At 32.3% G+C, this 12,976-nt stretch overlaps 6 protein-coding genes across 6 annotated transcripts; 1 reads left to right on the top strand and 5 right to left on the bottom strand. All coding sequences in view use genetic code 12, as the record gives it.

Annotated features, from left to right (window-relative positions):
* Positions 1–24: 24 nt before the first annotated feature.
* On the bottom strand, positions 25–2,729 carry MNN14 (Mnn14p). Its single transcript, XM_064882084.1, has one exon. It carries the CDS (start codon positions 2,475–2,477, stop codon positions 81–83), a length of 2,397 nt encoding a protein of 798 aa, XP_064738076.1. The 5' UTR covers positions 2,478–2,729; the 3' UTR covers positions 25–80.
* A 268-nt stretch (positions 2,730–2,997) lies between these two features.
* Positions 2,998–4,580, bottom strand: GAP2 (amino acid permease). Its single transcript, XM_064882083.1, has one exon. The coding sequence runs from the start codon at positions 4,504–4,506 to the stop codon at positions 3,115–3,117; it is 1,392 nt and encodes a 463-aa protein (XP_064738075.1). The 5' UTR covers positions 4,507–4,580; the 3' UTR covers positions 2,998–3,114.
* A 3,150-nt stretch (positions 4,581–7,730) lies between these two features.
* Positions 7,731–8,971, bottom strand: RJT21DRAFT_121388 (uncharacterized protein). Its single transcript, XM_064882082.1, has one exon. The coding sequence runs from the start codon at positions 8,758–8,760 to the stop codon at positions 7,858–7,860; it is 903 nt and encodes a 300-aa protein (XP_064738074.1). The 5' UTR covers positions 8,761–8,971; the 3' UTR covers positions 7,731–7,857.
* Position 8,972: 1 nt separating this feature from the next.
* Positions 8,973–10,350, bottom strand: BAT22 (Bat22p). The gene has a single exon (XM_064882081.1). The coding sequence runs from the start codon at positions 10,184–10,186 to the stop codon at positions 9,074–9,076; it is 1,113 nt and encodes a 370-aa protein (XP_064738073.1). The 5' UTR covers positions 10,187–10,350; the 3' UTR covers positions 8,973–9,073.
* An 81-nt stretch (positions 10,351–10,431) lies between these two features.
* Positions 10,432–11,390, bottom strand: PRE3 (proteasome core particle subunit beta 1). The gene has a single exon (XM_064884578.1). It carries the CDS (start codon positions 11,170–11,172, stop codon positions 10,519–10,521), a length of 654 nt encoding a protein of 217 aa, XP_064738072.1. The 5' UTR covers positions 11,173–11,390; the 3' UTR covers positions 10,432–10,518.
* A 717-nt stretch (positions 11,391–12,107) lies between these two features.
* RJT21DRAFT_5542 (uncharacterized protein) lies at positions 12,108–12,911 on the top strand (the record flags this gene model as incomplete). The annotated part of the gene is made up of 1 exon (XM_064885049.1): positions 12,108–12,911. One exon carries the CDS (start codon positions 12,108–12,110, stop codon positions 12,909–12,911), a length of 804 nt encoding a protein of 267 aa, XP_064738071.1.
* Between the last annotated feature and the right edge of the window lie 65 nt (positions 12,912–12,976).

Here is a 12,976-nt window from a genome sequence, read left to right as displayed (position 1 = left end):
AACTCTACAATTCTCCTCTATCTATTACTGTATTATTACTGTATTATTACTATACTAACACGTTTAATATACTATATCGTCTATAACTTCCACCATGGATTCTCCACCTCATCCAACTTCTCATTAACCGTCTGTTGGATCTTTAATAACTGCTCTTTCCGTTTAGCTGCAGCTCTCTTCTTATCCTCTGCACTAGGTTGAACTTGATCTTGTTCACTATATTTAATAGAATACTTTTTAATTCCCTCCTTCTCATCCTTTTCTATCTGGGCATATGATCTATAATCAAAGTCTTCCATCCAGACATCTCCTAATGCATTGAAATATTCTTGTTCTTTAGGTGAATATTCAATTAGCCAACCCTTCTGTTCAGGAGTTTTTGCTGATCCAATAGAACTATAAGCACACCATGTATATCCCGAACAATATTGTCCCATATTAAACCATACTCTATCAGGTTCTCCTAAATCATTTGACTCAGTTAATTTCAAATGAGGTGGAACTATGGCTGCCTTAATGATTAATTTGGATGTGAAAAAAGTTTTAAATTCTTCAAGTGTCTTAATCTTTGTATACCGTTTTTTATGTTCAAACTCATGTTCAAAGTTAATTTTCTTAAGTTGATTACAGAATACATAACCTGAATTAAACCAAAGTAATGTATGATTATCTTCATCATTAATATGAGCTGGATGATTAGAACAAATCTCTTTAGACATGAACGATTGAGCTTTACCAACATCTAAAATACGTTCAGAATCAGGAGTAACTTCACCAATGGCAGCTGCAAAATGATTATTAAATTGAAATGATTCATCACCATACATAGCCATACTTAACCAAAATAATTCTTTGTCTCCATATAATCTGGATTGAATAGGGAGATAGAAATTAAGATGGGCCATAATAAGTGCTTGATTAAAATGACGACGTCTATCAATTAATACAAGTCCAGATTCCATATAATGATTAATATGTTTAGAAAAGAATGGTAAATCAATAGTATTATTGGTGACTTGATTTAATCCAAATACAATCTCATCAAGTTGATTATTCATAAAGTTCTTAAAGAATTGAATATCATAATCAGGTCTAAATTCAACTGCTGATCTATCCTTATAGAATAAAGTACCATATTGTTGATACTTCTTAAGTTGAAAGAAAAATCTAGGAGGTTGAAGTATTACTACATCGGCATCAAGAAAGAGCATTTCTTCAAAGGAATTGAATAATACTGCAAGAATCTTATTTCCAAATCCACCAAACTTACCCATAAATCCATCAGCTATGGTAGGATTTACTTGAACAAATGTTATGTCTTGTTTCTTAAGGCCATGGAAGCTGACAGTAGCAGCTTGAAATACTTGGAATTTAGACTCTGCTGATAATGTGGTGGAGTCATATACAATCTGAATAGGATATTCATTACCCAAATGACGTAAAATATGAATAAGACGAATAGTATTGTCTGTATGATCATCAGCAATGGTAAGGACTATACCTCTTCCACCAAGTTTGGATTTGTATTGTTGAAGAAAAGAATGAGACTTGGTGAATTGTGTATTGGGGATTAATTCATATGTCTTACCATCATGGGTTTCAAAGAGTGGTGATCTCTGACTAAGCCATGGATATATAAGAGTTTCAAGAAAGTGTTCATTATGGTAAGTAGGACTAATCTTTATTTCAGGAATGGTGGAAGGGATATAACTATGCTCAGTTTTACTAAACTCATTCATGAGTTTACGCTGATTTGCAATAAACTTGTCTTGAGATGCTGGACTAGCGAGAAAGCATTTATTGAATACTTTTAAATGGGTAATGTAATCATGTAATACTACATTATCTCTTGCCAAATTGGCTTGAATTTCGGCATATTCCTCCCGAAATTTAGTATCCTGTTCTACTGTAAGTTCTTCCACGTCAGGGAACTCTTTCTTAAGTTGTTCTAAGCACCATTTGAGATAATCATCAATTGATTTATAATGATCTCTATTAAAGTCAAAGTGTTTAGTTGGACTAATTATGGGATCACCCAGCTTATGGTTGGCATATAAGCTGTTGAAGTAAAGGTTACAACGGGAATCAAAGTCCAAGTGAGTTAAGACTTGGTATAAGTGGGTATTAAATAATGAAGCTGTATCGCTAGGATCATCAATAGTTTCAGTACCGTTAGTGAGAAAATAGTTATATACTATTGAATGAACTCCAGGATCATAACGAATGGATTTTTTTTCATCATAATCATATATGGATTTAGCCGGTACTAAATTAAAAAATTTAGGGTATTTCTTAGATAAAAATTTAGTAAAGGAATCAGTATTAATATTTGTGATAGGGGATGGTAAACTTGTGGAAATTCTGGGTCCGAGGTAGGTAATTTGGATCCAGTACCAGGTAGATAAGACCCATAAGAATAGTGCTATTCGAATAATTAAAGTTCGATATTTTCTAGCTCCTGGCTTGAATAGTGACATGATATAATTAGTGAGGATTAGTGAGGATCAATCACGATTAGTGAGAAATTTTAGTGAGATTTACTAAACTTAATGATAAGGGATGATAACTGAATATAATTAGTGAGGATTTAGTGGATCAGTAGATTATCTATCAGTATTCAGGGTAGTTAAAGGTGGCTAACTTCTGTCTCACTATCGGCTATTGGTGCCCACTCTAATAATTTACTGAGCTTTTACCGTAGTTTTTGAGTTTTCTGAGGTTTCTGACTTTTCTTCGACTTCTAAAAAAAAGTTTGTAAATAGAGTATAAAAGTTTCTCACCGTATTCTGCACAAAACCCATTTTTAATCTGTTTAGTACAGGCAGATGCAGGACCATAACCTTATCAGGGGGATGTCGTGTGTTTAAATGACGCGACATGAATAATTACATTTATTTTTAGTGATCACCATAAATAACAATGTAATTAATATGAACAATATATTGTTAATCATCATTACTTAAATTAATCTTTCTTCTACACGTATTTTAATGATAATCTTAAACTCAGATAATATTAATTAAAACTATAAATAGTATAAATAGTGAAGTAGAATTAAAGCAGTATAAATACAGGTATTCGCAAGTTTGACCAATTGCAATTGTGAGGGTGAACTTAACACCAGAAGTTCCAGATTCTGAAATAAAGAGGCTTGGTAGCTAAAATGGCCTTTTCTTCGGCAATCTCTTGTTTCAATAAATCTAAATCTAATTCTCTTCTACCAGTGTCAATATCAATATCCTTGGCTCTAATGAAAAGTCTCCATTCTCTCTTCCATAATTTATGGAATAACCAGAACACAATAACAACTGGTGCACCCAAGTATGACATGAAGAAATCAGAAGCATTTGGTGATCCACCTAATGGCCATAAGGCAATCCAGAATTGAGCAATTAATACTAAAATAATGATAATAGCACCATAAGCAGCACCGTAGACACCAACTTGAGAAGTGAATGATAATTCACTGGTATCTCTACCTTGAACCTTCAAAGCTCTTCTGAATCTAATTAAACAAACATTAATAGATCCCCAAGTGAATAATGATGATAAACCTGATAAAGCTAATAACCAGTTGAAAACATTACCAGATTGATTAGAAGCAGTAATAAAACATAATAAACCAAATACACATTGAACAATAATAGCAACTAATGGTCTACCTTGTTTATCAATGTAACCTAAAATCTTTGGAGCTTGACCAGAAGCAGCTAAAGCAGCTAAAGTTCTTGAAGAACCGTAAACCGAAGAGTTACCAACTGATAAAACGGAAATCATAATAACAACATTCATAACAGATGGTAAACCAGAGATACCAGCATTCTTAATGGCAATGACGAATGGAGAAGCTGAAGCATCAACTGATGAGTTAGAGATTAATCTTGGATCATTCCATGGAACTAATAAACCAACAAGAGTTAAAGAAACAATATAGAATAAAGTAATTCTCCAGAAAACTTGTTTAGTAGCCTTTGGTAAAGATTTTCTTGGATTGGCAGTTTCAGCAGCAGCTAAACCACATAATTCGGTACCACCAAAAGCGAAAGCAGCAGTAACAAAGACTGAACAAACACCTTTGAAACCATTGGAGAAAGCACCTGGGTTAGTCCAGTATTTACCTCCAATATATTCATGACTTGGACCACCACCAGCGGCTAAAATTATACCTAAAATGATAAAACCTGAAACAGCTAAAACTTTAACTAATGAGAAAAAGAATTCAGCTTCACCATAACCTCTAACACCGAAGAAGTTAATAGAACAGATTAAAACATAAAATATAACAACAAAAGCAGCAGAATTGGTAGTAGCATCCCAAAATTTAATAGTAATAGCAGCAGCAACCAATTCTAATGGTAAAACAATTAACCATTGCATAGCATAGTTCCAAGCCATAGAGAAACCCCATGATGGTTCAATAAATCTAGAATTATAAGTAACGAAAGCACCAGCAACTGGGAAAGTAACAGCTAATTCCCCTAAAGATTGAACAGTACAGTAAATCATAGTACCAATAATGGCATAAGCAATAATAACACCGGCTGGACCAGATTCACCTAATGAAGAACCAGAACCAACGAATAAACCAGTACCAATGGCACCACCAATGGCAATCATTTGTAAATGTCTATTTTTTAAAGATCTAGTAAGTGGAGAATTGGCAGTCATGATAGCAATCTTTTCAGTATCACTCAAGTTTGGGTCGATACCTAATTCGGCGGCATCTGCTCTCTTGAAACTATCAATGAATTTGGAGAAACCTTTTAATTCTGGACCAGACTTGTCAAAGGCATCAATATAGACACCACCATTTTTTTCAATGGAAGAACCATCACCGACGGCTGCTTCTCTTGATCTGATATAATCTAATTCCTTTTCTGGCATTGTGAGATTATGATTTGGGTAAGATAATAAAAAAATCTAAAAAACTAAAAATCTTTCAATTGAAAAGTAAGGGTGTTTAACGGGGTATATATATACATAGAATGTAGGGGTGGTAAGGCCAAGTACCTTCTATAATGGTAATTAAATTTAATAAGCCTTAAATTACAATGCAAAACCAAATTTAAAAAAAAAAAAAGCAATAACTGATACGAAAAAAAAAAATAATAATTTAAATCATATTGATACAATTAATACAGATAACTATTTGCCCTTCCAAAAAGATGATAGAAACTATAATCTATAGGTACAATATTAGCAAATAATGGGGTTGTCGAATAGATTGTGAAATTAATTTTTGTGATCATAAAAAGAAATGCATTATCAGTCTTCCCAATTAGGTAGTTGCCAGAGTAGTTTCTTTTTCTAGATGTACTTTTTTGATTTTACAGGTTACACATCCACTTTAAAGTTTTCTTATCAAGGTCCGAATACTCGTTAAATTGAACATGTAAATTAAACTAACCAGTAAATTCTTAACACAAAATAAAAATCGCCGTGCAGCACAAAAATAAAAATATACAAGCTGTGGATCTTCAGATGCTACTATAAGGTCAATAAACTGCTGTTAGGGCTATTTACCTTTACTCCATGCAAAATATTTACACGGCGTATTGACTTTTTGTTTACCTCTGTTGACTTTGATCAATTTACATGTCTCTTATTCATTGTTCATCTGTATCTACATTTCCCCATGTCTTAAAGCCTATGCCTTAAATTTAATCGTCAAGCAAATAAGCAACTACAGTTCATTATTTTTTTGGTTTTATTTATCAACTATCTCCTAGTTTATCAATTTCACTAAACCCCACAGATTTTTTGTTAGCTTCTACTGTATATATTGCTCGCAATTGGACTTTCTTAATGTTCTCAACCCCAATTGGGTTGCAGTGCGATGCGAATGCGATGAGATGAGTTAACCAGCATTTACAGCATAAAATAATAATAAATAATAAGATGGAAAAATGTACTGCCTTATTCAATTAACATTATCTACTAAATAACATAGAAAATAACGTGAAACCGAGAGATAACTAAAAATTAGCATAAGGAGGAGAGTCTATGAATTTTAATATTTGTGCTTTTTGACGTCTTCAATTTCTTTTTAGTCTTGCATTCTTTTCTTTTTTTTCTTCTACTTTGCACTTTCTCTAAGATAAACATACTTGTTAAGAGGCTTTTCCAGTTTACGATTTTTTACAGGTTAATCTATCATAGCAAGGCATTTTTCCTTTTCATCTCCTCATATTATACTGAAATTTACTATTAATATAATTATTAGATATTAACAGATAATCAATAAATTCGTTATTTTAAATCACACAGACAATCATTACAATATTGTTCTAAAACAATTGTTACAATGCCGCTATTTTTATTGTAGGCTAGGAAGCAACTTTCGTATTTGAGTTCCAACTCTAATTCTATTCACGGCATGAAGTTCTCGGTTGGAATCATGAACTACATTGGTCCATTCTGTAGCCTTTATTTTTAATGTACTAATTTCTTCCTATTATTTTCTTTATTGTGGTTGCAAGATCTCCCACATTTGGACACCGACCTTAATATGTTACGAAGAATTCTCTAGTGCGCTTACGCTCCGATATTTATCACCTTTTGTTTCACTATATTGCATATATGTCCTGGCGAGTATTTTCATTCGGTTCGTTGTCTCTTGCCGGTTAATTGTTTGATGAAGTTGCACAATGTTCTAATTAAGCATGAATAATCTATGAGCTATTATTGATATAAAACTCAAGTATTCTTACTTCTCATTAAATAGCTATTGGATGGCGCACAAAGACAAATTCATATAATATCATAAAAGTAAGACCTAAATGTGAAAGTTTCTATCAATGCCACTAAAGCTTTCTGTGATATGGACTAAATAATCTTATTTTCTGACTTTTTCCTTATCTATCACACAAATATTCATCCTTATCTAACAGAGACTTGATCAATTTCTTAGCATAATGAACAAGAACTGTTTTATCTAGCTCATTTAATTTATCTCAATCTGGTTACCGAGTCAATCGCCGTACGTGTATTTCTTCTCTGCATTTGTATTCTTCTTTTACCCTCTTTATGCTAATAGTTGCCTCTCTCAAATAACGAATATTTTTCCATTGAGAAATAATCAACTCGCAACTATCCCTTGACAAAACCAGACGAGAATCACCCCACCAATTTCAAACCATCTGAATGCCATTATTACCATACCTCGTTTGAACTAATCAATCTCTCATTGCCATCTATTAAATTTAATATAGGGCTTAACATGTAAATAACAATTCAAATTCGCTTTATCGCTGTTTGGATTTCCTATCTTGGAGTGCGGTTTACAGGTTAGGTTTTTGTATTAATTTTTCTTAATCGCGATAAAAAAAAAGCCTTCTTGCCTTTCATTCAGCAGCAACAATAAACAGTGCCAATGTTGTGTTGGTTAATCGCTTATATTGAATAATGCCGTGCAGATTAACTCAGAAAATAACCGATGGTCGTCAGTCATATCCACAATTGCACTAGCAAAACTGTATTAGATGTCTGTGAGTCCTATATGGTCCGATTTGTTTTCGTTACCGGCTATTTATTTCCGATTTACAAGATCTAACCCCACAACTTAAAATTGATTTAGCCAATGAAGAAATCATAATAATAAATCATATTAATAAAGTTTGTACTTTGAATCATTTGAAGAAGATATCCTTGTTCTGCTACATGAATAAATTATAAATCCGTGAGCTGGATGACTTGGCATTACTCTTAAAGCAATATCCGTTCTATCTTTACTAGCTACAATTGTTAACTTCTAATTAATACCGTAGTAAATGTATTTCAAGTATATACTATTTTGTGTCAATCTTAATCGTCTACAAAATTTAATTTTAAGCTGATTCTATCCATCTTTAAAAAAGTCTAGTAATTCCCATCTATACAAGTCACAGCTTGTCCACCCACATTAATCAAAACCTTACCTTCATTGTCAGTATCAAGATGTACTGTTAATTTAGCATCACGTCCAATTCTAGAACCTTGATTAAGAAAATAATTAGAATTAGAGTTTGAAATCTTGTGATTATTCAATATTGATCCAATATAAGCCCCAGCTGCCCCTGCACCACTTCCACAGGCTGGATCTTCATTTATTCCTTCAACTGGTGCTAAACTTCTTAATTCTAATGAGCCATCATCGTGCTTACCAAAAATATTGTAGCCAGCCCAATCATATTTAATACTTAAGTTAGCAATTTCAGAATAATTAGGTTCTAAATCTAATACTGCTTGTCCACTTTGTAATTGGAACGTCAACCATTTAGGACCATCATCTATTAATACTGGAGAACCTTCAATGGCATGTGTAGAAATACTCAAAGAATTAGCCACTTCTAGAATTTGATCTTCATTTATTTCAGATGGTTTGTAGTAAGGTAACTTAAAGGAAAGGAACACTTGAGATAAATCTTTAACTTCTTCATCATAACCTTTAATAGTAATTTCAACCAATCCAGCCCCACATTCTTGGATAATTTTATTATCTTTATTGGGTTTTATAAGTCCAGCTTCAAGTAATGAAAAACAAGTACCTATAGTCGGATGACCAGCAAAAGGTAATTCACTTTGAGTAGTAAATATTCTCACCTTATAATCAGCATCAGGAGTTGTAGGTGGTAATACAAAAGTAGTTTCCGAAAGATTAGTCCAATTGGAAATGGACTTCATTTCTGCAGTAGTTAAATGTACTGCATCAAAGAATACAGCTAAAGGATTACCCTTAAATTTAACATTGGTGAACACATCGACTTGTTTGAAAGTTGGCATCTTCAGTTATTTAGTTAAGTTACGTTAAGTATCTTTTAAGTCAATTGCAGATGTAATTAGTCAGGCACCATTTGAGATCTGGTGACATATTTATAATTTATAATTTTTCAACCGATCGCAGTTAACCCCGATTCCTGACTCATATATTGACACACAAGCTAAATTATTACTAACAATATCGGATTAATGTATAACACATGTATCAAACTCACAATTTCACAATTACACTATTTTTCAGTTACTATCTTTTTTATATTGGTTAATTTATAAACTGACTAATAATAGATGTACGAATTAATCTACAAAGTTTAATCTACAATTTTTTTGCAACTCTGGACCAGTCATCAAATTCGGTTTCACCATATTGAATAGATTTAATCCATTCTAAGACATTTTCAGTTAATGGTCCGAATTTATCTCCGGTTGGAACTTTAATATGTTCATCTCTAAATTCAATATTGTTTACTGGAGAAACAATAGCAGCAGTACCAGTACCGAATACTTCAAGTAATTCACCATTAGCAGCTTTTTCTTTAACTTGATGAATAGTGATTTCACGTTCACTAATAATCCATTCATCGGCTGATAATTTAGTTCTGGCTAGTTGTAAAGTAGAATCTCTAGTAACACCTGGTAAGATGGTACCATTTAATGGAGGAGTAACTAATTCTTTCTTATCACCATTCTTAAATACAAAGAAAACATTCATAGCACCAACTTCAGTTATATAACCTTCTTCACCAAAAAGCCACAAGTTTTGGTTATGACCTTTTTTAGCAGCTTGAGTTTGAGGTTCAATACTAGAAACATAATTAGCACCTAATTTATATTGACCATAACCCTTTGGCCAAGCTCTAACGGCATATTCAGTAGCTTCTAAAGAAACTGGCTTAAAGTTTGGTCCGAAATATGGGCCTACTGGAGAAGCAATTAAATATAATAATGCATGATCTGGTTTAGAAACACCTAATCCAACAGAAGTACCAATTAAAGTTGGTCTCAAATAAAGTGAATAACCTTCACCTTGAGGAATAAATTTCTTATCTACTAATAAAAATTGATCAATAATTTTTAAGAATTCTTCTCCATCAAATTCAGGTAATGCAGCTCTCTTGGCAGATCTATTCATTCTTTCCATATTTTTATTTGGTCTGAAAGTTCTAACTTCACCTTTAGAATCAAGGTAAGCCTTCATACCTTCAAATAATTCAAAAGAATAATGGAAGACAACAGTAGCTGGATCAAGAGTTAATGGATGACGAGGAGAGATCTTTGGAGCACCCCAACCTTCTTCTTTACTCCATTCAACTTCAACCATATGATCGGTGAAAGTTTTACCAAAGACTAACTCATCTTTAGGTAATGGACTAGAAGGAGTCTTAGTTAATTCTATAGTTAATTTAGATGCATCTAATGGTGCAGACATTGTGTTTTTATGATCTATACGATTTTGATACTTTACAAATAAATATAATAAAATAACTATAATATACTTATATATATTTGTAGTTAAAGTTCTCAATGAGTCAGTAAATTTTTCGGGCCTATCTTAGTAGCCATACTTTAGCCTAAAAGAGCGAAATTTTTCAGGTTACTCATAAATCTCGGCTATTGAAGGGTAACCTAAATTTATGGACACTAGTTCATTTTAACAGGCCCTTTACAGGAATACAATTATAAAAGTAATATTGTATTTACTTATTAAATTACATAATTACTAGTAAATTTATTATTTATTTAAAATATATGATAATTTATTTACTTCTGATAATCTTCAGGGTAGAAGATTAATCTTTCAACACCTGTAGCTGTTAAAATTACCATTCTAATTACACCACCAGATGATCCATCCCATTTTATGGCTTCACTTAATGCAGTTTTAACGAAATCTACACATTCATCCTTTTCCATAGAAGGTTTAAAATGTTCATTACACCACCCATAAATAAAAGTAGATCCACTACCAGCAATAGCATAGTCTTGTTTATGTATAGATCCACCAATTGGAATAGAATATACTGATCCACCATTCTTAGGATCATAACCTGCACAAATTATACCGGCAGTTAAATTATCTTTATTATTGTAACAAATTTCTTGAAATACATTAGCAGCAATTTCTGTAGTTGGTTTTTCATCTGGTGGTAATTGAGCACTAAATATTTGTAAATGATATTTAACCATATCAGCCACAGCTTGAGTATCGGCAGCAGAACCTGATCTACAACAATATATAGTATCATGAATTTGAGTTAATTTATCAGTAACTCTATTGGCAATATATGAACCGGTAGTAGTACGAGAATCAGCTCCTAATATGACACCATCTTTAAAATTAATAGCCATAATAGAAGTACCTAAATTCACTTCACCCTTTTTCAAATGATTGATATCAACTGTGATTCCATTCATTTCGATATATTATTATATTGGTTATTGTATGGTTTGTATTGTATAATGTATAATTATATGAAGATATTATAAATTGTTTATTCTATACTGGGTAGTGAAAGCAATTGAGAATGTTTGATTAATGCAGAAGATGACTGGGTGCTTGGTTTGTGTATGTGAACGTGACTTGCAGTTGAATTGGGGTGTACAATCGTTACTTTGAGTTGGTGTAAGTTTGGTTGTAAATAATTGCCACTGTTCAGTCATTTTCCACTAACAAATTCCTTCGATTTCTGGTTTGGCAAAAGTCGTGTCAATAGTGCTAAATTGTCACGTGTCTGATCACACCCTTTATTGGATTTGTGTAATTATATCTTTGGAACAGGGGATTTAAATTAGTCTACTGAAATGTGTTAATTTAACTCTAATTTAAAATTATAGTGATTTTGCATTCTATCATGTGCAACTCGACAAATATTGTACTAAATGAAGCTTTACCTGTTAAAGGATCACTAGTTATATCTCCTATATTGCACTACCTAATTTCGTTTCGTTTCAAAGCCATTCTGATCTGCTTTAGGAAACACTCGCTTAATGCAGGTCGCAAATTTTGCTTATCTAACCTTTGTCTATTTACAGTAACAGTAACAATAGTAGTACCAGTAGATATAGTGACACTTGTATTACATACAAAGTTATTTATAATATTGTCATCTTGACTTGTATATAGTATCACCCAAAAATAAACTGTAGCCAACATATAAGCTCGTATGCGTAAACCTGCTCCAAGGATTAGAGGCGGTCCACTTAAAGTCGCTTAAAAAGTTGTACGCTGTAATTACGCTTTATTTTCAGGGCATGCAGATTTTTGTGAAGGGTGTGTGTTATGTGTCGTTTAAATTGATTAATTATATATTTACTTATTAGGTAGATATATTGAAATAGTAGATAGTACCATGCGAAGATCTTTCACCTACTTTGGGTTAGTAGCATCAGCTTTGCTACTGTTGATTTTCATATGGTCAGTATATATTAGTCCACCCACATTGCCTTATGAAGAACAGATAGGCTTAATTGAAGAAGAATTAAAATACATTACAGATGATCCGTTAGTCACTCATATGGTAACATTTGAAATAACACATAAAGAAAAAGTACTAGGTATAATCAAAATGGCATTATTTGGAACTACTGTACCTATTACAGTAGAAAACTTTATTGGTCTAGCTACGAATTCCAAAGGGTTTGGATATCAAGATTGTAAGATTCACCAGATTATTGAAAATTTTGTAATTCAGACAGGAGATTTTGAAAAGGGTAATGGTTCAGGGGGTAATTCATTCTTTTATGACGATAATGATACTACTAATACTAATAATAATAATAATAATAATAATAATAATAATAATAATAATAATAATAATAATAATAATAATAATAATAAATACTTTAGGGCCGAGAATTATTCTATAAGTCATAGTAAAAAGGGTCGAGTATCAATGGCATCTCAAGGGAAGGATAAAATTGGTTCACAATTCTTTATTACACTATTACACGATTCTACCCATCTTGATGGGAAGCACGTTGTGTTTGGTCAAGTAATTGCAGGATTTGATACACTACATGAATTGGATATTATTCCATTAGACAAGAAAAACAGACCTATCGATAAAACCTATATAAGTGATATAAAAGTAATGAAATTACGTATACCTATTGGACGGCTGAGTTCAAATGGGAATCACCACCTGAGTATATAGTATATATGTATGAATTTGTTAACTAAATGTATTATATATTGTCTAGTATAAATGAGTGCGCAAAA

The sequence above is a fragment of the Scheffersomyces amazonensis genome (assembly GCF_036850825.1).
Source record: "Scheffersomyces amazonensis strain UFMG-HMD-26.3 chromosome Unknown RJT21scaffold_4, whole genome shotgun sequence".
NCBI lineage: Eukaryota > Fungi > Ascomycota > Pichiomycetes > Serinales > Debaryomycetaceae > Scheffersomyces > Scheffersomyces amazonensis.
The sequence above is the reverse complement of the archived record's forward strand: the minus strand, read 5'-3'. Positions and strand labels throughout refer to the sequence as shown.